The following is a 25,002-nucleotide window of genomic DNA, read 5'->3' on the forward strand; positions in this document are numbered from 1 at the left end:
GAGCAGTCACAGGGACTGCTAGGTGATGCAGTGAATAGAGTACCGACCCTGGAGTCGGGAGGACCTGAGTTCAAATCCAGCCTCAGACAACACAAAAACTAGCCATGTGACTTTGGGTAACTCACTTAGCCCCAATTGCCCCTCCCAAAAAAGGCAAAATTAAAAGAGCAGCCAAAAAAAACTACTTATAGTTTCCTAGGACACAGGATTTACAACTCAAGTCATATCAACAGCTGATTCAGGAAACTAAGATCCTTTCACCTGACTAGGAGCACAAGAACAATAAAAACATGGGTGTTCAATGGGATGATAAGCACAGAGAGGTGAGTTCTCCCCAACCAAAGGTCTGATTAACCCATATGCACAGGCTGTGCCTCCCATGCCTGGAATGCAGCTCCATCCTTCCTCCACCAATCACTGTTTAGCTTCAAGACCAAGACACAGCTCAAGTACCACCTATAGAAGAAACTTTTCCTGATCCTCTTCCTTCCTCCCAATTTCAATTGCTTTTCCTCCCTGACTACCTTCTATTCTACTCCTTTGTATTCATTTTGTATTTTTCCTGTATTTGTTTATATATCAATGTGTTGTTTCCCTAATAGGATATAAGTTCCTTGAGAGTAGGGAGGGTTTCATATGGGTTTTTTCAGCACCTAGGACAGCACCTAGCACCATAGCTTATGGGCGATAAATACTTATTGATTTGCCCAAAAGTGTGATGGACATTATTTGTTATCCCTCTCTAGGGAATATGCATTTTAAAATGGGACAAAGAGTCTGAATGTGTATAAGAAGTTGTGTAGTGTGATGGCAAATGAACTAGATTCTAAGTCAGAGGCAAAGTAGCCCAGTGGGATTGAGAGTTGAAACCGCAGTCAGGAAGATGAGTTCAAATCTGGCTTCTACTGGCTGTGTGATTCTAGACAAGTTATTTAACCTCTCTGGTTAAATTGTAAATTTCTTCATCTATAAAATTAGGGGGTTGGACTCAATGTGAACTCTAATGTTGCTTCTAATTCTAAATCTCTGATCCAATGATCCTAAAGCTAGATTCTACTCCTGGTTCTGCCACTGAGTACCTTGTGGTCTTGAGCAGGTCACTTCATTTCCACAAACCTCAGCTTCCTCATTTGTATAATTAGGGGATTTGACTAGATAAATTCTTGGTGTAGACTTCTGCTCTCATTGAGACTAAGCATCCCTGATGAGGACACATCTCTAATGATGCACATTAGCTCTACAACAGAGAGTCTTGGAGATGATAATAATAGCAACATTATTTCATGGCATGACTTTTCAATTTTACAAAGCATTTTCCTCCCAAAATCCTTGAAGGTAGGTGGTACAAATAAGTCGGAATATCTTCATTTTCTAGATAGGCACACCAAGCTTCAGAGCAGGAAAACAACTGACCCAGGATCATACAGTTGGTATGTGTTTGAGGTCATCTCCTGCACCAAATTCAGCACTTTTTACCACAAATTACAGAGTTTAACAGAGGTGCTTAGCCTTGTTTGTGTCATGGGCCCATGTGGTAGTCTGGGGAAGCCAATGAACCCCTTTTCAGGTTAATGACATTATATGAATCAAATAAAACAGATTACAAAGGAAATCAATTGTACTGAATAGTTATCTAGATATTTTTTGAATGAGTTCATAACCTCCCAGGTTAAGAACTGGTGGTAGGACCCTTTGAGTTTGAAGATTCAGGATTTCCATGAGGGTCTTTCAAACTTGCCTGTGTGGCTCAAAAGAGATCCAAACTAATGGTGGAAAGCCTTTGGAAGGTGTCAAGTGTTGGAACTGATGAGTGATACAAAGATCCACATTCAGAGATCTGTGAATTCATCAGCATATACCCTTCCTCTACCAACAACCTTCCAGGTTCTAGAAGTTGGTCTCAATGAGTTACTGTATCCAAAGACAGTCATCACCTTGTGACCAGACTGTTGGAGCTGAACCTTGGTAAATACAGTTCTTTGCAGAGAATGGACTTGGGTGATGGCCACCCAGTTGATCTCCAGACCTGTCCGTGAAGGGTTCCTAGTTTTGTAGGTCCTACCAGAGATTGTCTTCTTCTAAGAGATCTGCCAAGAACAGAAGTACTTCCAAAAAGAGTGTAATGACCAGGACAATGCTAACAATCTGTATCCCTGTCCTTGAGAAGCCCATAATCCTATAGGGATAGCTATGCTGCATATAATCTGTATCTATAGGTAAATTTAAGAATGTTATTCAAATACACCTGGAGGAAAGTGGATGGTACAATGGATAGAGAAGTAGATCTAGCCTCAGACCCTTACTAGCTGTATGACCCTAAACAAGTCACTTAACTTCTGTCTGCCTCCATTTCCTTAATTGTAAAATGGGGCAACTATCTTCTGGGGTTGTTGTAAGGATTAAATGAGATGCTATTTGTAAAGTACTTAGCACAGAGTAGGTGGTTGATAAATGTTTTTTTCCTTCTGTCTTTCCAAACTATTCATTTCAAAAAGAGGTGGTTCAGTGTAGACCAGATAGATTTGGAGTCAGTATCACTTAGGTTCAAATCCCATCTCTTGACACTTACTAGATATATGATGCTGGGCAAGTCATTTCTGCCTACTTTTTGTGCATCAAGCAATTCCCTAGGACTTATCTATCGTGTCTTAGGTGACATGAAATGAAATCATTTGCACATGCATTTTGAAAACTTTATTTAAAATATTGCCAATTCTTTTTCAAATGTGGTAATACTCAGCCTTCCATATTCTGCTGTAGTTATAAGGTTATGTAGAAATGCACACATTCTAAGTAAATAACGTCAATAAAAGGGAAATTATTTTCAGTCAATGACTCCTCTTCCTATCATAGAAGTTCATGTACCCTAAGTGTGATGGATGGCACTGATAAAAACTATTTTGTTTGCTGAGGAAGGAAGATGGTAGGGGTCAGAGAAGACTCAATGATGAAGGCAGATTGTCTATGAATATGAATAACTCATTTACATAGCACTTGGAGGCTTTCAGACTACTTTTTTCATAATAAGCCTTTGATCCTGTCTAGTAAGTAGTGGGAGTATCACTATACTATTTTACAGATGAGAAAACTGAGGCTCTCCATGATTCAACAACTAGACCATATAACCAGTAAATGTCAGAAGCAGGATTCAATCCCAAATCCAGCCTCCACGTCTAGTCCTCTTCCCACTATGCCACTATGCCTGGCCTTTATTCAGTCAATAAACATTTATTAGCATCTACTGTGTACCAGGCTTTATACATAGTGTTAAGGATCCAACCTATGCCCTCAAGGAGTTTACAGTCTACTAGGGAGGATGGACTATGCAAAAAGATAAGTTTACTACAGTGTAGGGTATAATGGGAGAAAAGGTGAGGGACAAAGTACTCTAGGAACATTTGAGGATGGAGAGGCCACAAATAACTGGGGGTGGGAAAGGAGTCATAGTAGAGGCAGCACCTGTGATGACTCTTGAAGAAAGAAAGATGTTATCAAGTGAGAGTGAGGAAGGAATACATCCTAGGCATGAGGATGAGACTGTGTAAATACATGGAGGTGGAAGACAGGATGCTCCACTTAGGGATCAGTGAACAGTCCAGTTGAGCTACAATACAGAACGTGTAAAGGAAAGTAATAGGTCAAAAAGGCAAGTTGGAGAAAGACTATGGAGGGCCCTAAATACTAAACTTAATACTGTGCATTTTATCCTTGAGCCAACAGGGAGCTATTGAAGGTTTCTGAGGGCAGAAGTAATGTGGTCAGACCTGTGCCTTAGAGCCATAAAAGATGGGTGTAATTTGTTAACAAGGATAATACAAGGGGCAGCTAGGTGGCACAGTGAATAAAGCACTGGCCCTGGAGTCAGGGAAGACTCAAAGATGAAGTTCAAATCTGGCCTCAGACACTTAACACTTACTAGCCCTGTGACTTGGGCAAGTCAACCCCAATTGCCCTGCCTTCCCCCCTCCAAAAAGCAAGAAGAAGGAGGAGGAGGAGGATAAGACAGGGGGAATTAGGAAAAAGTGAATTCAGTTGGAGAGAACAGTATGACTCAAGGCAGGAAAGGAAAATATCTGCTTAATGAATGGTGAGCACAGAAGTCTGGTTAGGGCAGTTAGCTCAAAGTAGGTTTGATGGAGGGTCTGAGTTCAAACTTTATTCAGTAGGAAATGGAGAGCCACAGAAAGCTTTTAATGGTCATGTAACATGTGCAAAGAGGTGTCTTAAATAGATCACTTTGGTAGCTTGTGCAGAATAAGGTGTGAGGTGGCAGGGGTAAGGGAAGGTGTAGACTAGAAGAAAGATATCAGTTAGAAGGTTGTAAGAATATTCAAGGCATGAGTTGGAATCATAAAGCCCAAGGATGTCACAGCTGGGAGGACACCTGAAGATCCTCTGTGTATAGAGATCATACATATACAGCTGTGAGATCCCTTGGACTCTAATCCTTCCACATAGGTCAACTGACTCACTCAGATTTCTGCCTTACACATTTAGGACCCATGATCTGGTCCAGGGGAAAAGTCCTAGCATGGGAACTCCATCCATCAATGTGAACTGTAAACCTTCTGTAACATTGTCTTAGAGAGTGGCCTGTGGTTAAGTGATTTGTCCTGGGTCACATAGCTACTAATTATTAGTGGAAGATTTGAACTTATCTCTGAGTCTCTGCTCTACTCTGTCACACTACCTCCCACCTAAGGTCACGCAACCAGGGAATAGCAGAACGAGGACCAAGTTTTCTGATTCCAAAGTCGGGGCTCCCTCCACCACAGCTAGTCAGTCTATAAGAATTGTTTAAATGCTTGCTGTATGCCTGATACTGTGCTAAGGTTGAGGATTTAAAGAAAGACATGAAAGTGTCCCTGCCAACCCCAACTCCTTGCTTTTAAAGAAGATTAAGGCTCACAGATGTGAGATGATTTGGCCAGTATTGTAAGCCTGAACTTCCTTCCCTCACCATGGATAGGTCTTTCCCTAAGTAGAAGCCATTGATTTGCGTAAAATCCCCAAAGGATGTGCAACAATACTTTCCCCCAACCTAATTCTCTTAGTGTTCCAGTCAGGCCCTCTAAGCTCTGAAAACTGGGGCCTTGCGTCTCTCTAGGTCTTGCCATGTGGGATCCAGCCCTAGCTAGGTGTTCAGTGGTAAGGAAGAGAATACAATTCTGAGCGGTTTTTCTTCAGGCACCAGATGACCTGATTCCTCCATTAGACCTCATTTTGTTACTTTATTTGACTTGGCCATCCCCATGCCTGTTGTCTCTGAGCTCAGGCCCCTGAGATTCTTGCCTTTTCTCTTCCTTGAAGGGAACACACTCAGGTGTTACTAATTCAGGAGCAGGAACACAGTGGCTGCCCTTACCCAAAGTTTCCTTTCTTGGACAACTTGGAGAGGGGAGGGTTCTTAGATCACCAGAGATATAAGGGCAGAGAACCAACTTAAATAATAATGGGAACAATAGCTAGCAATTATACAGCATTTTAAAGGTTTACAAAATCCTTTATAAACATCTCATTTGATCTTTACAACAACCCTGGGAGGTAGGTCATTAACCCCATTTATAGAGAGGAGAAAAATGAAGTAGAAAGATGTTAAGTGACTTCCTTGAGCAGGCATCTAAGGTCCTTTACAATCTGGCTCCAGTCTACCTTTTCAGCATTACCACATGCCAGTCCCCTTCACCTACACAACATTCCACCCAACCTAGGCTGCTTATCCTTCACTGATATCATTATTCTGATCTCTCTCAGAGCCTTGGCACTTTTGTTCCCTGTGACTGGAATAGCCTCTTCTTATGCCCACATCAGCTAAGGGAAGGCAGCTTGACGTAGCAGAAACATCAGCAGATTTGGAGTCAATCTTTTTATTTGCTTTAATATTTCTTAATGTCTCATGGAGCTGCTACTCCATCTCTTACCCCCATGTCATTCCTGGAAAGACACTGCAGCCTACCTACTACTCCCAGCATGCATTTCTCCACTTTTCCTTGGGTCATTCACAGCTTTGGTTCTTCAGACGTGATTGTAGCGATTTTTCTCTTTGGCCTATTCTAATTTTCCAGGAATTAAATCTTGGGTGAGTTCCCACAGCCGATTCTCAGGTACTAATTCTCCTTGCCATTTTCCCCACACTTGTTTCATTTCTTCCAGGTGTCCATCTGGTCCTTTTAGCCAGGACATCTATTTCTCTGAGGTTCCACTTGGACTAGTTACATATTCCTCTTTTTGGTTCACCCCTTAGGTTCCTCACAGTTCAAGGTATTTCTTTGTTATGCTAAGCACTTTAAAAAAAATTACACTTTTCTCCAGCCTCAGTTTCTGGATTAGGAACTATTGTTTGGACCACAGTTGGTTCCCATACTCCTGATTGGCACATATGGGTCCTACTTGATCTATAAATTCAGTGACTAAGACTAGGCCCTATTTTTTGTGAAAATTATCTAGCCTCCTTCCAAGGTTCAAGCCCTTGGGGGCAGTTAGGTGGCGCAGTGAATAGAGCACCAGCCCTGGAGTCAGGAGGAACTGAGTTCAAACCAGGCTTCAGACTCTTAAACACACACACACACACACATACACACACACACACACGCACACAAAACTAGCCATGTGACCTTGGGCAAGTCACTTAACCCCAACTGCCCCTCCAAAACAAAAAAACCAAATAAACAAGGTTTGAGCCCAGGCTGCCTTGATGTTGGAATAAACCATGGCTTCCTAGCTGCTGGTCTGGTCCCTTTTCCTACAACAATTGCTAAATTAGGCCCTTGGGCTCCACTTCATTGTTCTGGGCACTGGTCTGGCCCTATATCCTGCTATGGGATTAGATTCCTTCATACTGTACCTTCCATCTCCCCTGGCATACCCCCATTCAGTGCTTCGGTAGGATTGTGGAATTCTTTTTGTGTGGTCCTGCCTTGGATAGAAGGGCTCATCACAGATTCTCTATGGTTTTCTCTATCTCAATTCCTTCTGGATCATTTTCAGAACTTTACTGGAGTATCTGTGGGGGAGCCAGGTTCCTCAGCGTCCTGGAACACTGACATCTTCCTCAATAAACATTTCAACGAATATTTATCAAGTATTATCCACCATGCGCTTTGCAGAGAGGAAAAGTTAGGTCCAATGTAAGGGAAAAAACACTTTCAGACAAAGAGAGCTGCCCCAGAGTGAAATGGGCTGCTTCAGAGGGCAGTGAATTACTCATCGTTAGAGCTTGGTCGGTGGAGGTACAATGGCACTTGTTAGGGATGTAGCATATACTCAGGCATAGATTGGACGCTATCAGAGGTGGGGAACCTGTGACCTGGATCCCACATGTGGCCCTCGAGGTTCTCAAGTGCAGCCCTTTGACTAAAGCCAAACTTCACAGAACAAATCCCCTTAATAAAAGGATTCGTTCTATAAAACTTGGACTCGGGTTCTCCACCCCTGGAGTGAGATTTTGAAATCTATTTCATTTCCTAGCTGATGGGTCTTCTTTCCCAGCGTCATGGCCCACATGCAGAATGCTGCTGGCCTTGGAGGCATACGGGCCCGGATTTGGATGCTCTAAAGATAGACTTACTAACCATGCAGCCATGGGTGGATGACTTAACCTCTCTAAACTTTAAAATTAGGATAATAAACATAATAACTACGGGACCTCCACAGAATTGAAGAACCAGTGAAATAATCTGTGCCAAGTGCTTGGCAAATTGTAAAGGGCTAGATAGCAGCTGTTATTATTATCAACAAATCGCTGAACTTTTAATATACAACAAGACCCTGTACCATGTTATCTACAGCCTTGGCTTTAGAGGCTCAGAGATTTAGAACTAGTAGGGACCTTAGAGGTAATTAGTTCAAGTCTTCATTTTATATATGAGGAAACTGAAACCCAGAGAGGCCAAATATCAGAATAGGGATTTGAACTTACGCTTTCTGACTCTAAATATAGTGATTTTTCTTCTATACCATGGTGCCTTCCTATGAAACAATAAGATGAGGGGATCAGGAATGATTTTACCATCACTACAAACCTCTAATTGCAATAGCAAGTTCTAGCTCCAGGTTTCTGAGGCTCCTTTGTAACACTCATAGCTTTGGGGCATGAAAGAAAAAAGGGGGGGGACATCTGGGAAAGGCATTTGAGATGAATTAGTCCTCTCAGTTGACTTTCCAAGTGAATTCTAAATTCCCCCAAATGCAGAAAGAAATATGCCATCTATTACAGGCCCCTGGGATGCCCTGAGATGACCCTCAGCTTGGGGTGGGGGAAGAACATCATGACAAAGGAATCATGGTTTGTGGCATTCCATTAGGCTAAAGTAGGCTGCCGCAACTCAGCTTAAATGGTGTAGCCTTGATAATAAGCGCTCAGTAAAAGCTCTGGGCTAGGAGTTGGGAAACTGGCTTCTAGTCCTGATATTTCTCTGAACCAAGCTTGGATAAGTCACTTAAGCACACCGATCTGATTTATTTATGTTATTTTAAAAGGTACTTGGGCTATTCCTCTATTATCCTTTGCTCTCATCACCTAACTGGCCCACTTCCTCTACTAATCATGTAATTTTTTCAGTAATATTATGTATGCCACATATTGCACATGTGTCATTTCAACATGGTAGTCAAATTATACCCAGCACACATCTCTCCATTTCCCATAGAGTCACCCACAGTTTTGGTTCTTCAGAGATGATTGCTGTGGTATAACATTCAAAACTAGACAGCATCCCCAGAAGAACATGGCTGTTAAAACAAGACTTTGTTCCTTAGTGAAACTCAGAATACTAAAAAGCAATTTCCCAAATGCAACTGAGCTTACACTCTCAGTCTTAATTCAGTACTGGTCCCAACTCATTGTCCATATGTGGTGGGTATTCCGTAGGTGCATGTGATACCCATGCAACATAAAAATGTCCTCAGATGGGGCTCTTAATCATTTTAGGGCCTTGGAACACTTCGGCAGTCTTGTGAAGCCTAAGAATCTCCTCTCGGAATAATGATTTTTTTAAAATTATCAGTCATAATTATTATATTCTTTTTTACTAGTCATAATTGGAATAAATGCTGAATTACAGTTCAAAATTAGATAAATCATCTCTTTTCCCCACCAAGTTCACAAACTCCCTGAAATCTATCCACGGACTCCTTGAAATCTATCCATGGACCTACAAGGGGTTTATGGATCCCAGATGAAGAGCTGCTGGCCTTGAAGAAGGCATTCAGTCTTGGGTAGATTTTCCATTATGCTAGATTTGGAATAAAATAAATAAGAACTGGAATAAAATCCAGTTCAGCCTGGCTCTTCTATTTACTACCTGAGTGACTTGGACAAGTCATCTAACTTCTTTAGGCCTCAGTTTCATCATCTATAAAGTGGAGAGAGGTTGTATTACATGGACTCTGAAGTGTCTTCCAGTTCTAGATTTAAGGAAGGCCATGGTTAAGCAGCGCAGTGATGGAACGTGAACTGTTTTGTTTGAGAGACTCTCTCCATTGACTGTTGAACTCTTTCAAAGGTCAATAGTCTCAGGTCCTTAGAGTGATAGCAGTATGACAGAGAGAAAAGTTGTAAAAGAATTTCATGATTGTTGGAGGAGGAAAAAGGGAACTAGTGAAATCCAAGATGGAAGCATCACCACCATCACTTCTTCTCCTTCTCCATTTCCTCTGCTTCCTCCTCTTTCTCTTTTTTCCACTACTACTACTACTACTATTAATTAGTAGTACTGTTACTCCTATTGTTATTATTACTACTGCTAACTACTATTACGATTAGTAATACTACTACAACTATTAGTACTACTACTGATACTAATTAGTACTTCTTCCACTACTACTACTGCTAATTATTAGTGCTATTATTATTGTTATTATTACCACTACTGACTACTATTACTACTACAACAACTATTAACTGCCATTACTATCAGTACTACTATTAGTGCTATTATTACTATTACTACTAATTACTATTAGCAATACTACTACTATTAGTACTACTACTACTAATTAGTATTTCTTCCACTACTATTACTACTAATTATTAGTACTACTATTATTGCTATTACTACTACAAAAACTATTAACTGCTAATATTACTGCTATTAATACAAATTAGTACTATTATTGCTATTATTACTATTACTACTACTGACTACTATTACTACTACAAAAACTATTAACTACTATTATTACTGCCATTACTACTGCTAATACAAATTAGTACTACCATTATTGCTATTACTACCACTGACTACTATTAGTAATTCTACTACTATTAGTACTAATTAGTAGGGGGGAAGAGTCAAGATGGCGGAGTACAAGCAGGACCTCCCCACTGCTCTGGCTTCCACCTTCCCCAATCCATGTAAAAAGGGGACTCTAAACAAACTTTGGAGCTATAGAACCCACAAAATGACACAGAGAAGCTAACCTCCTGTTGAAGACAGCCCGACAGGATGGCAGGATGCTCTGGGAGCCGAACCCCACGCCAAGGCTTTAGCACCAGGGCGGGCCTGACCAGCCACCAGCTGGAGGGACTCCAGATCAGCAGCAGCTGTGGCCGTTAACAGAATTATCAACACATAGATGCAAAGGACAAAGTGAGAGGTCAGTGCAGTTTGGACTTTGGGACCCAGTAAGTGGGAGTACGTGGCTTTTACCCCCAGGGAGAGAAGCAGCTGAGATGCCAGCACAGCCAGCCAGCGCCACTTGGCAGGTTCAGCTCCTGGCCTGTAGAGTGTAGGGGGACCAAGTACCATTCTGAGGGGTAATCACTCTTGCTTTAACCTTCTTGGATCTGGATTGCATTCTAGGATGGAGGTCCTGGGGTGTGTGTCCAGCTTGCCAGAGCATGTGGAGACCTCAGAGAGGGTATCCATCTAATACCTCTAGCAGCTGAGAAAACCCCAGCATTTCGGACGAAAGCTCCCCTGTCTGGTGACAGAGTCCTACTGTAGCAAAAAGCCCAGGGGTCAAGTGACTGAGAGGCAACATGACCAGGCAAAGGAAACAAAGCAGACAGAAGATTCCAACATTACACTCCTATCCTGGGGACAAAAAGGAGCAAAGCATGGAACAGGAGGAAGACAGTAGTCAGAACTCCTGCACCAAAAGCTTCAAAGGAAAATACAAGCTGGTTACAGGCCATAGAGGACCTTAAGAAGCAGATAAGAGAAGTGGAGGAAAAATTGGGAAGAGAAATGAGAACAATGCAAGAAAATTATGAAATGAGAGTCAACAGTCTGACTGAGGAAAATCAAACCCTAAAAAATAGACTAACTCAAATGGCAAAAGAGGCTCAAAAAGGCAATGAGGAGAAGAATGCCTTAAAAAGCCGAATTTGCCAGATGGAAAAAGAATTTCAAAAGCTCAATGAGGAGAATCATTGCTTCAGAATTAGATTGGAGCAAATGGAAGCTAATGACTTTATAAGAAATCAAGATGCTGTTAAACAGATCCAAACGAAAGAATAGAAGGCAATGTGAAATATCTCATGGGAAAAACCACTGACCTGGAAAATAGATCCAGGAGAGATAATTTTAAAATTATTGGACTTCCTGAAAGCCATGATCAAAGTAAGGACCTAGAAATCATCCCCCAGGAAGTTCTCAAAGAAAACTGTCCTGATATTTTAGAACCAGAGGGCAAAATAGAGGTTGAAAGAATCCACCAATCACCTCCTGAAAAAGATCCCAAAAAGAAAATTCCTAGGAATATTATAGCCAGGTTCCAGAATTCCCAGATTAAGGAGAGAATATTACAAGCAGCCAGGAAGAAACAATTTGAATATTGTGGAAACACAATCAGGATAACCCAGGATCTGGCAGCTTCTACACTGAGGGATCGAAGGGCTTGGAATATGATATTCTGGAGGGCAAAGGAGCTGGGATTAAAACCAAGAGTCACCTACCCAGCAAAACTGAGTATCATGTTTCAGGGGAAAATATGGTCATTCAGTGGAATAGAGGACTTTCAAGCATTCTTGCTGAAAAAACCAGAGCTGAATAGAAAATTTGACATTCAGATACAAGAAGCAAGAGAAGCATGAGAAGGTAAACAGGGAAAAGAAATCATAAGGAACTTATCAAATTTGAACTACTAACATCCCTACATGGAAAAGCAATAATTGTAACTTATGAAACTTTTCTCAGTAGTTGAAGGGAATAGAAATATATATATATATATATACATATATATATATGTCTATATATGAGGGTATATGGGCATATGAACACATATGTGAATGTGTGTATATACGTTTACAGGTATACATAGATAGAGGGCACAGGACCAATTTAACAGGAAGGGATGATACCTAAAAGGTGAAATTAAGAGGTGAGAGGATTATAATGAGAAGAGATGGGGAGAGACAGAATGGGGTGAACTATCTCATACAGAAGAGGCAAGGGGAAATGGTTACAATGGAGGGGAAGAATAGGAAGGTAAAAGGGATTGGTTCAATTGAATTTGGTCCCATTGAATTTGGCTTGAGGAGGGAATGAAATACACACTAAATAGGGTATCTCACCCTCCAGGAGAGTAGGGGGGAAGGGGATGAGAAGGGGGATGATGGAAGGGAGGGCAGGCTTGGGGGGAGGGAAGTTGGAAGCACCCACTTTTGAAAAGGGATGAGATCAAAGTAGAGAATAGTACAAGTGGGAGGTGGGATAGGAGGGAGGGAAATATAATCAGTCTTTTACAATATATCTACTATGTTATTGTTTTGCATTAGCCACACATGTACAGCCTATACTGAACTGTTTATCTTCCCAGTAAGGGTGGGTGACAAGGGAGGAAGGAAATGAATCTGCAATTCAAAGTTTTAACATCAAATACTCAAATATATGTATATATATATATATACACACATATATATATACTATTATTAATACTATTTTACATGTAATTGGAAAATAAGATATACAGGCACTGGGGCATAGAGATCCACTGGAAAAGTCGAAAGGGGTATGGGAGAAAATATGGGAGAGAGCAGATTGGAGGAGGGGATATCCTGTGAGACTGCTATTTTGGGGTGGTGGGTAGGGGAAAAACAGGGAGAAAATTTGTAACTTAAAATCTGGCGGAAATGAACGATGTAAATCAGAAGTTAATAAAGCATTTGTAAAGAGAAAAAAAATTTAAAAAATACTAATTAGTAGTTCTTCCACCACTCTTACTACTAATTATTAGTACTACTATTACTGTTATTATTACTATTACTACTACAATAACTATTAACTGCTATTACTACTACTACTAAAGTAGTGACAATGATTACAATGATGATGATGACTACTATTGTTGCCACTAATAAGAATAAGAATAATTCATACTTTAAAGCACATTGGTTTTACAGATGAGGAAAATGGTCCACAGAAGCAAAGATACTTGCCCACTGAAAATATTTCAGCTATCATTGGCTTGAGGGTGACCAAATGAAATCACAGACTGTCAGAGTGATGAGGCAGCCCTAAAGATCATCCATTCTAAGCCTGCTTTTTATCAGATGAGGAGACAGAAGTCCAGGAAGGGGAAATGCTTTGCCCAAGGGTACACAGCTAGTCAGTATCACAGCAGAGACAAGACTTAAGATTTTTGATTCTTGGTCAAGCATACTATCTACTCCCACACACTGCTGCATTTCTGCCTTCACTAGAAGCATTGGGAGACATCATGGTAGGGTGAATAGTGAGCCAGTCTCATAGCCAGGAAGACACGTGTACTAATTATACCCCTGAAACATAATGACTAGGTGACCCTGGGTAAGATGCCTAATCTCTTGGCAACTAAGTTGTTGAGGGACCAACCTGCATTGGTAGGGAGAGTCTCTTCTCCGGGAGTTTATTAGACCACTGAAATCACAGATCTAGTCTTTGTTCTCATTAGTGCATTCTCTTTCCTCAAATGGTCTTATATTTACTTGTATGTTATATATCCCACCCCTGCCATGAACTGTAAGCTCCTTTAAGGGACAGGAACTGTTTGATTTTAGTCATTCTAGACCAGTGCCTGGCACAATGCCTAACACATAGTAGGTACTTAGTGAATAGTTGGTGACTTAAACTTAATGATAGTGATAATATGAAGAATGACCAGGAAGATTTTCATTTTTTTTAATCCTTCCTCTGCAGGTTGGGTGAAGAGGGTCAAAGAGATATAATCAGGTCTCCCTAAGGTGAGGATTAAAGTGAATCCATAGGCACCTCCAGTCTAACATGACATTAGCCTGTTTGTTATCACTCACAGTTGATCCCTCTGTCCTCATCCCCCTCTCTCCCAGCTTTCACTGAATCGGAAATGGAAAATAGAGGGTTCTCCACCAGTGGCTTTAGCCTCTTTAAGATTTTTCTTTTTTAAATCTCAGGATGGTCAAATAGCACAAAAGATTTCTTTCTTCCCTCTCACACTTGAGCTGGAGTGTCCCTAATCAGAACTCTGCCTACTGATGTTGAAAGAAAAGGAATTGGCTGCGCTCTGATTTGTCCCTGGCATGGGGCCACCCAGCTACCCAAGCAAGCGGAGCCCCAGCCAAGGATCCCAGACAGCTTGGAACACATTGGAGCTCCTTACTGTTACTACTAAAAGAAAGGACCCAGGACAATCTTTCAAGAGTCATATCAATATCTCACAGTCTTTGGTTTCACAATGGAGCTCAGGAGTCCAGGATTCTGAACAAGCAAAACATGGCACTGCCCAGTGAGAACATTCTCCCTCTTTCCCTAGAGTCATATGTGGTGTGGTGTACAGGAAAGTGTATGGACCTTGGAGTGGGGGAGACTGGATTCCAGTCCTGGCACAGACACTAACTAGCTGCGTGATTTTGGGCAAATCATTTGTCCTCTCTGGGTCTCATTTTCTCCATCTGTAAAATGAGAGGTTTGGATCAAATGAGTTCTAAGCATTTCCCTTGACCCAACATACAACTGATTCTAAATACATGTTTCTGCAATCTTCCACCAACCCCAGCCAGCTCCTAAAATGTAGACAATATCAGTACCTTAAGCCCTGCTTTTAATATCTCTAGGCTATAGTCCAATGAGATAACATTGATTGTGTTTTACAAACTGTAAAGTATTATGCAAAGGCTATTATTGTTGATGGTGGCATTATTATTATTATTCATGTTGGCATGAATCTGTGTCCTAGATTCCTGGGGTGAGGGAGAGAAGTGTGAGATGGCCCAGGGATAGAGAGGCAGCGTTATATTATGGATAGCATGCTGGATTTAAGAGAGAGGAAGATCAATGTTCAATTACTGCACTTAGTAGCTGTGTGACCATGGGTGGGCCAATTAAACTCTCTGAGCCACCGTTTTCTCATCTGTAAAATGGTATCACAATTCTTTTCACATCTGTCTCTTACAGTTATTCTAAGGTTCGAACGAGATAACACTATCTAAAAAGCATTTTACACGTGTTTCTGCGGAGAGGTTTTCCCTCTGAGATCACCTCCCAGACTCTCTGTACGCACGTAAATATTGTTGTGTTGTCTTCCCCTTTAGATTGGGAGCTTCCTGAGGACAAGGAGAATGTTTTTTGCCCATCTTTACTTTCCGAGTGTATAGCACAATGCCTGGCATATATTAAGCACCCAACAAATGTGTCATTGGGAGTTACTGTTTCTTCATGATTTCCTTTGCACCCTCCCCCATGGACAGTGAGGCATCCTAAAAATGCAAAGTACCTGGCACATAGTAAGGGTTTAATAAAAGGTTTGTTGACTGGCTGAAAGGCAACAGAGGTGGAATGTCTTGACTATAGCTTTATTTGAGCTCAGACAAGACATATTTGATTCGATACCCACTGAAGGAACACCTGCTATGTGACCTAGTCTGGACTGGGAAGGAGAGATAAAGGAACATGAGATGAGAGGCCCCTGCCCTCAAGAAATTCAGAAATGAATTTATTACCAATTACTTGTGTCCTACTTTATGCAAGAGAGCCAGGGCTGCATAGCAGATAGAGTGTTGTTTTGGGCATCAGGAACTAGCTGAACATCAGGAATTATTCAATTCTTACCTCTGACTACTGATATATTGGCTACGTGGCCAAGGACCCATTCTGGTGGCTTGTTGATTGATTGCCCCTCAGTTTAGTCCTCTGTAAAATAGCAGCACTTACTTTACAGAACTGATGAAAGGCCTAAATGAGATCATATGTATAAAGTCTTAGTAGGCTTCCACTCTCAGCTTTTTTTTTTTAAGCAATCGGGGTTAAGTAACTTGCTCAAGGTTACACAGCCAGGTGTTTCTGGGTGGGTGCTACGTGTCTGAGCCCGGGATTCGATCTCCAGGTCTTCTCAACACTGGAGCCGGTGTTCTTACTCGCTGTGCTACCCGGCCGCCCCCACTCTCAGCTTTTTAAAGCCCTTTGCTGGGAAGGAATTGTGATGGAATTTCAAAGGAAGAAAAAAACTATTGGTTTGGAGTGATCAATAATGACTGGAAGACGGAGCAGTAAAGATGGGCCTTAGATGGTGGCCTGACTAGGAAAGAATGAAGAGAACGTTCCTTGGGTGAAGGGAGCAGCGTGGATGGAAGCTTGGAAGAAGGGTTCAGCCAGCCACGAGTGGGTGCACCCCACCTATCTGCAGAACTCAAAAATACGCCGAACAGCTTGGCTGTTAGGTATACTGAGTCTGGTCAGAAGCCCAAACCAAGGAGGGCATTCTGACTTTTCTCTCTGAGTGTGGATGCCAAGGGAATCTGGTGCCCTACTTTCTCTACTCCTCCTTGGGAGTGACATCTTCAAATGCCTGCAGTGCTCTCAGAATTCATGGAGAGGCCTCAGGACAGAGGCAGAAAATAAATGCCATCCCTTTGTGTAGATGGAGAAGCTCTGCTCCTGGGGTGGGAAGAAGAGGAGCAGAATGTATAACGTGACTGCAAAACCACTGTAGGCCAATGTGCTGTGATGCAATAAGGCACAGTGTGAAGGACACAGTCAGCTCAGCTGGTCCTCTGACTTCAGGGAGCTAAGCTGGCCTTTGCCTGGTCAGTTCTGGAGCCTAGAATGATGATGATGTGACTCCTACCACTCACTCTTATTAGTCAATGGGACAATAAGAGCCCTTCAGTGTCTGTTATCATTAGGAAGATAGCTCCCGGATCACAGAATTTAGACCTGGAAAGGACTTCAAACAATGCCCCCCTCACCAGTCCAGACCACTTCATTTTAGGGATATTATGTTACATTAATGAGAGACAACATGGTGTAGTAGCCAGAGGCCAGCCCTAGAATCAGGTATACCTGAGTATTCCTCTTGCCTCTAATGCAAGCTGGCTGCCTATGTGACCCTGGGTAAGTCCCTTAATCTCTCAATGCCCCAGACAACTTTCCAAGATTATAAATTACTAAGAAGTTGATCTGTAGCTATATAAGCCTACGCCAGGAGTTCTTTACATTGAGGAAATCATTAGTTCAGAGGACTCCTCTCACCCAATGCCAAAAGAAAAGGTACATTAATCCACATTTTCTATAGCACTGTCAGATATACCAAGTTCTCCATCATAGCTAAGCAAGAGAGGTGACATAATTACAATTATTCCCATTGTTCAGATGAGGAAATTGAAGGCTAGAGAAGTATAGTCACTTGCCCAAGCTCACATGGTTATTAAGTGGTGAGCAGGCCTAGGATTGGAGATCAGGTCTCCAAGTTCAGTCCTCTTTTCCTATCATAAAACATTACCTTCCTTCCAGCAAAGTTGCCTATGTTCATCAACCCCTGAGCATTCCAGACTAAAAGGAGGGAGTACCCAAGGGGCCTGGCTTTCCATTCCCATCATCTCTACCAATGGGTTATTGAGTGTCTGCACTGACTTATGGGAAATAAGGCACAGTCCCTGGCCTTGTAGGGCTTACGACTGGCTGGAGAGACAGCTTGGAGTCACCATAGGAATCAATGAAGTTTCCCATTAATTAAGTGATTAGGAAAGACCCTTTGGGATTTCTGACTAGGGAGTGATCACCTGGGTTGGGGGGGTGGCTCAAGATTCTGGAGAAGTGGGACTTTATCAGGACTTGAGAGTTAAAACAGAAGAACTCTGGCAAGTGGAGAGGAAGGAGGAAGGCATTCCAGGCAGGGGCAAGTTTCATACACTTGGCAGCAAAGACTATGACATAATTGGGCAATGATGAGTAGCCTAGTTTAATTAGAGTAGAAAATGCTTAGAGTAGTAGAAGATGAGGAAAGCTAGGTTGGGACTAGATAAATAAGGCCTTGAATGCTAGACTAAATAATTTTACTTGTATTATTGTGTTAGACAATAGCTTGGGGGGGTGGAGTGGGAAGTGGAGGGGAGAACAGAATTTGTAAGCCAGATGAATGGTATAATGAGTTTGTTTTCCAGGAATATTAATCTGCTAGTTGTGTACAGGATGGACTAGAGAAGGGAAAGGCTGGAAGTTGTTATGAGAGTCCAAGCAAAAGTCACTAGGCACTGGACTAGGAATAGAAAGGAAAGAAAAGATATAAAATGGGAGAATCCCTAGCTATGGCTTCAGCTGGAGACTCACCCTACTCATGGCTCTTCTCTCCAGCCTTCCACACTCTTTCCTTTCTAAAAGGTACTACAACTCTGAAGTTTCCCACAATCTCTAGAACCAGAAACTATTGATCCAAGGTAATAGCTATCTTGACCCTAGGGTAAACTTTTCCTCCCAGAGTCCTCATCAGCTGGATATATCCTGACTTTGGCTCCAACAGCACCTAAAAACTATTGTATCCAGCCTCCACAGAGAAGAAAGTAAGATAGTACATTTCAGTGAAAAGAACACTAGACTAAGGCAAGAAGTCTAGGTTCTAGCCCTGACTGTATCCCAAGTTTTCTGCGTCACTTTAGAAAAGTCACTTTATTTCTATGAATCTCAATTTGTCCATAAAATAAGGAAACTATATGAGTTGATTTCTAAGGTCTTTTTCAGCTATAACATTCTATTTTCTAAGGTACCTTCTAGTTCTAACAATGTTCTATATCCTACCATTCTGGGTTCTAAGGTCCCTTCCAAATCCAACAATCAACATCCTAATATTCTGTGGTTGAAAGCCAATCCTAGCTCTGACATTCCATTTGTGATAGTCTACATTAGAACATTCTATATTATAAGCTCCACTCTAGGTCTGACATTCCTTGTGATATTCTATGTCATAAGGTTCCTTCCAAATTTAATAGGCTATGCCCCAACATACTATGTTCTAAGTTTCCTTCCAATTTTAACATTCCATATTCCAATATTCTATGTTCTAAGGTCCCTTTCCTATCTAAGAGTTTTAACTTTCTATGTTCTACGGTCCCTTCTGGATCTCATATTTTAAACATCCAAGCTTAATTCACAGTCAGGTCAGACCAAGGTAACCCAGTAGCTGGACCCCATGACATTCCAGAGGAAATACCTGCTTCCTGTTTATCTGGGAGAAGGAGGCACAATTCTCATTCCTTCCTGGCTTCAACATCAATATCATTTGGGAGGAATGAGAACAAAGTTCAGCTTTTTGAGAGTGAAGCAGGGGTTGCTATTTAGTGAATCAAGTCAAGTTGCAGTAGAATTAATTTCTCAATTTTGGTTAAGCCAGTGAAAGAGAATTCAAAACTAATGACCTGCCTGGTAAAGATTTTACACCATTTCCCCATGTATGAGGTGAGGGTGGGGAATTGTCTCTGAGACAGAGGCAACAGCATCTTCTGGGCTGGAAAGGATTTCATCAGTTGATTGTAGGAAGAGAGAATGATGTGGGAATTTCTACAATTGAAACAGGGTATCACCTCATCTCACCTGAAAGCAGCATGGGGTCCTTGTCCACTGATTTGCGAACCTGATCAGACTCTCCAGTTAAAGAGCTCTCATCAATTTTAAGGTCATTGCCTTGGATGAAGATCCCATCAGCAGGAAGTAGGTCACCTGTTAAAAGGAACAAAAGCAGAACAAAGATGGGGAAGTGAGTGAAAAACCTTCCTTGAAAAGGCTGCCCCCCAAACTGATACCCAAAAATGCAGGATCCTTAAAGACCCACAGGGGCCATTTGACCCTGGAATCAAGATCTTTCCAAATAGATCAGGGCTCTTGACCTTTTTTGAGCAACGGATCTCTTGCACAGTCTGATGAAGACTATGGACTCCTCTCAGAATCAGTTTTTAAATCCGTTAAGATAAAATACAGAGGATTACAAAGGAAACCAATCAAATTAAATAGTTATCAAAATGTTTTTAAAAATAAGTTCAGGGACTCCAGGTGAATAAACCCACCCAGAAGGTCCCCACATATAACCCACTTCCAGTTCGATACCTAAGTTCTCTGTTCTAATACAGACTAATACAGAAATTCCAGCTATTCCCTAGCTCTCTAGCATTATCAGAGAGAAATTTTTGCTCAAGTTCTCTACCTGAGGCATGGAATTTCCATCTTTTCCCTCCTCCTCTTAGCCACCCCCATCTAAAAGGTATTGATCTCTGATCTACAGATCACCACAAGTTCTAAATAATCAGTTGTATATTCTCCAGGCCTTCGGACTGGCTGTCCCATGCCTGGAATTCTGTCCTTCCTTACCTCCATCTCACAGAACACCCTATTTCCTTCAAGACTCAGCTAATGCACATCTGCATTTCCAGTCTCTCTCATTGTTATTTACTCCCCTTTTAAGTGACTTCTCTCTATTCTGAATGCATTTTAGGTATATTGTTATTTTACATGTCTCCCCCACCAGAACAATAATAACAATAACTAGCATTTATACATGCTAATGTATAAATTTTCATAATACCTTCATCTATCCTGTATATTTCTTCCATATATCTAGACTTTTTTATATATTAGCTCCCTCACTAGAATGTAAGCTCTTTGAGGGGCAGCCACTGTTCTTGCTTTTTTTTTTTAATCTTCACTGATTTGTGTACAGTCTGGCACCTAGTAAACACTTAATAAATGTTCATTGATTGGCTGGCATTTCTATTCTGAGGAAGCAAATCCTAGGACTATATATCTTCATCAGTCTGTCTGAATCAAGGGAACAGAAAATGAGGTAAAATATATATAATAAGGATTCCTTTGTACTTTTGTTAGACTAGAACTAGTTGGTTAATAAAATCTCTTCTAAATGTAAAATTCTGTGATTCTGACCAAATTTTTTCCTGCCTTTAGATCTCTCTCCCCTCCCACCTTGCTAAATATTGTCCTCAGCTCACATGCTATGTAATTAGATGAGATGATATATTACGTATATGTATATATACATATACAACATACATATATGTGTCAAACGCTTTAAAAACCTTAAAGAACTATCTAAATTCGTGATTATTATTGATATCCCTAGGAGTATCTGACATAGAAAAGGGAAAGAGATTGTTTTAATTTGCATTTCTCTAATTAGTAGGGATTTGGAGCACTTTTTTTAAAACATGGCTATAGATAGCCTGGGTTTCTTCCCTTGAGAACTGTCTCAGATTGAAAAATATTTTTAAAAAGGAAAAAGATAAGTGCTGGAGGGACTGTGGGAAAACAGGCACCATAGATGTACTATCGCTGTATCTGTAAATGGGGACAAAAATTTTAGAAAGCAATTTGGAATTATACCGAAAAAAAGTTACTAAAAGGTCTATGTCCTTTGACTAAACTATATAACTGCTAGGCCCATACCCAAAAGTGATCAAAGAAATAAGAAAAGAGCCTAATAAAAAATATTTATGGGGTGGCTAGGTGGCAAAGTGAATAGAGCACCGGCCCTGGAGTCAGGAGTACTTGAGTTCAAATCCGGCCTCAGACACTTAACACAAAAACTAGCCATGTGACCTTGGGCAAGTCACTTAACCCCAATTGCCTCTAAAAAGCAAAAAAAAAATTATTTATGTTAGCTCTTTTAGCAATGGCAGCAAACTGGAAAGTAAAAAGATACTCATCAATTAAGGAATGGCTGAATAAGGTGGTATATAAATGTGATAGATTATTATTGTTCTATAAAAAATAAAGAAGAAATAGATTGTTATTTTAGGCATGCAAAACCTATTTCCATATTAGCCATGTTGCAGAAGAAAATGCAAACAAAATAAAATAAAAATAAAATTTTTAAAAGCATGGTTCAAACTGCATTCAGAGTTCATCAGTTTTCTCTCTGGAGATGAATACCAAGAAATGGATTATTTTAAATAGATGTGGACAGATGTATATGAACTGATGAAGAATGAAGGAACCAGAGCTAGAAGAATAATATACACTGTAATATCAATAGTTTAACAACAATTCTGAAAACTATGATAAACTGATGAAGAATGAAATGAGCAGAAACTGGAAAACAAAATGTAGAAGGCAAGGAGCTAAGGTTGCTATAGACAAAGGGAATCAAGGAAGATTTTAGGGAGAAAGTGAAATATGAGTCACTTTAAAAGATGGTGCCAAGAAGTGTTAGATTTAGAGTATGAGGATCTGGATTCTAATCTCAGTTACTTACTTAATTGGTAAATTACTACTTACTAAAAATTACTTACTAATCTAGGTGGTACAGTGGATAGAGCTTCAGCCATGAAATCAGGAGGACCTGAATTCAAATTTGGCCTGAGACACCAGCTATGCGACCCTGGGCAAGTCACTTAACCATGTTTGCCTCAGTTTCCTCATCAGTAAAATGAGCTGGAAAAGGAAACAGCAAACCACTCCAATATCTTTGCCAAGAAAACCCCAAATGGGGTCACAAAGAGTTGGAAGTGACTGAAATGACTGGATAATAACCACAATCTATTACTGGAATTGGAGGCAAGTCAATCAACCTCCATGGGCCTCAATTTCTTCATCTGTAATATGAGAGCATTAGACTAAGTGACCTCTGAGGTCCCTTCTTAGGTTGCAACCAATGACTGTCTAGCTTTTTTACCAGATTTCCACTGACTGACTTTCCAACCAGTGCTTGGTCTTGAATCTTATTTGAACCTTGCTTTTTCCTTTTCTCTGTCCTTGTCCCATAGATGGATCACCAAGGTCAAGACCTCCCTTTGTGGTCACTGGTCTGCATGTCCATACTGGAATAATCAAATGTTTATCTCGTTCTATCCAACCAACCAAGGCTTGACCTAGATGACCAGGCTAGCCCATCCCACATCACCAAAACTCCAAGTCAAGCATAAAATCTATGGAAGAGTGAAAAATGGTAGAGATTCTAAGGTTGCAGTGGTTGGGGGGAGGCGGGGAGGAGGAGGGAGGAAACTTACCGTATTTTACCTGGGCAATGTCACCAACCACGATCTCTGCCACTGGAATCTGGATCACCTGGGCTCCCCGGACCACGGTAAATTTCTGCTCCTGTTCGATTCGGCTCTGCAAACCCCGGAACTGCTTCTCCTTACTCCAGTCATTAAAGGCAGTGACAAGAACAACACAGATAACTGAAAGAAGTATGGCGGCCCCTTCAATCCAGCCAGCTTCTGCCTCCCCTTCATCTTCTGCCCCAGCCTGGGCTGTCGCACACCCTGTGTGGGAGAAGGGAGGAGGAACCAGAAGCTAAGCCAAAGAGCAGGCCAGCAAATTCGTTCACCAAAACAAGATGAGAATGGCTAAGAAAATAAGTGACCCAAACTGACCAATCCACCAAAAAGAAGCCCTCCCTCCCCAAAGAATAAACACCAACAGTAAAAGCTCATCAGGCACTAACATACAGATAGAACCTTATATTTTTTAAAGAATTTCACATCTTTTATTACATCTTCCCCTCATCATAACCTAGGATTAGAATATTCCTTCCTATTTTATAGATAAGAAAACTGAGCCCCAGAAAGATTAAATTATAATCTATAATAGGGAGACTTTGGGTAAGTTACTCATCTGATTTGGTCATCACTTTCTTAGAATGATAAGGAGCAAAGGATTAGAGATAAATGGTACCTTGGAAATCCTCTAGTTCAAACCCCTCATTTTGAGTATAAGATTCTGAGAAGTTATTAAATTATTTGCCCAAGGTTATATGAGTAATATGTAGCAAGTGCAGAATTGAAACCTGGGTTCTCTGACTCAGAAGCAAGATTTATTTTCATTAGACCATGGTGCTATTTTCTTTAGTACTAAAATGGGATCTTGAAAGTCAATAATTCAAAATCTCTCATTTTACAGATGAGGAAACTGAGGCCCAGAAAGATTAAATGAGGTGGCATTGTTAGTCAATGGCCAAGGTAGATTTCAAGAATACTTTCCTGGATTTTTTTTCATTTATCAAGTGAGAACATAATAGATAATCTTTAAGGTCACTTCCAGTTCTAAAATCCTATAGACACATCAAAAGTCACATAACTAGTAACAAGTTGGGATTAAAACTCCAGCTCTTCTCACTTCCAGTCCAGCCTCTTTCCACCATGCTTACATCTTAACAGCTACTCACCTTCAGCAGTTCAAGGAGATGCTATTTATTTGCCAAGTAAGTGTTTCTCCCAATTATTCAGGGGAACTGTTTAGAAAACTCTCTTAACTACAGATGCCTGACTCAGAAGGGCAATTAAGCTTTTAAGTACAGGAGGGGTAGAAGCACAAAAGTACAAATTATCCCCCTCAAAAACATTCCCCAAAGGAGAATTGGGGCTGAGAGACCAGGGGCCCAATTTTGTCCCAAGAAAGAAAGAAGGGTGATTTATGGTGAACAGCAGGCAATGGTGAGAATAATAGCATACAAAGTAGGAAAAATCAAAGCTGAGAACTATAGAAAATTTTCTGGCAAGAAACAGAATAAGCCTTTCCAATTGTCTGCCAGAAAAATGTTGAACTCTCCCTGACTGACAAAATCTAAAATTAGATTGACCAAAGCATTGGAAAACACACCTACAGGGCAGGCAGCAATCGCTTCTCCCCCTGTAGAATGAAGGGGGCAAACTGGGCGATCCCTAAGGCTCCTTCCAGCTCTGGAATCCCATGAGTCAATGATGATAATAGGAAGAGCACTACCAAATAAAATGTTTGCCTTCTCTCTCTCTGTCTCTGTCTCTGTCTCTGTCTCTGTGTCTCTCTCTCTCTCTCTCTCTCTCTCTCTCTCTCTCTCTCTCTCTCT

General features: G+C 41.0%; 1 protein-coding gene across 3 annotated transcripts in view; it reads right to left on the reverse strand.

Moving 5' to 3' along the window:
• ATP2B2 (ATPase plasma membrane Ca2+ transporting 2) overlaps window positions 1-25,002 on the reverse strand; it is a 423,952-nt gene that overhangs the window by 121,715 nt on the left and 277,235 nt on the right. For all 3 annotated transcript variants that reach the window (XM_069083950.1, XM_069083948.1, XM_069083949.1), the window contains exons 4-5: window positions 23,183-23,440; window positions 19,761-19,886 (exon numbers count right to left, since the gene is read on the reverse strand). In XM_069083950.1, the coding sequence (XP_068940051.1) occupies window positions 19,761-19,886; window positions 23,183-23,440 (384 nt within the window). The remainder of the gene's footprint in view (window positions 1-19,760; window positions 19,887-23,182; window positions 23,441-25,002) is intronic.

The sequence above is a fragment of the Petaurus breviceps genome, unplaced genomic scaffold (assembly GCF_028583685.1).
Source record: "Petaurus breviceps papuanus isolate PSGF00001 unplaced genomic scaffold, PetGlider_PUasm1.0 174, whole genome shotgun sequence".
Taxonomy (NCBI): domain Eukaryota; kingdom Metazoa; phylum Chordata; class Mammalia; order Diprotodontia; family Petauridae; genus Petaurus; species Petaurus breviceps.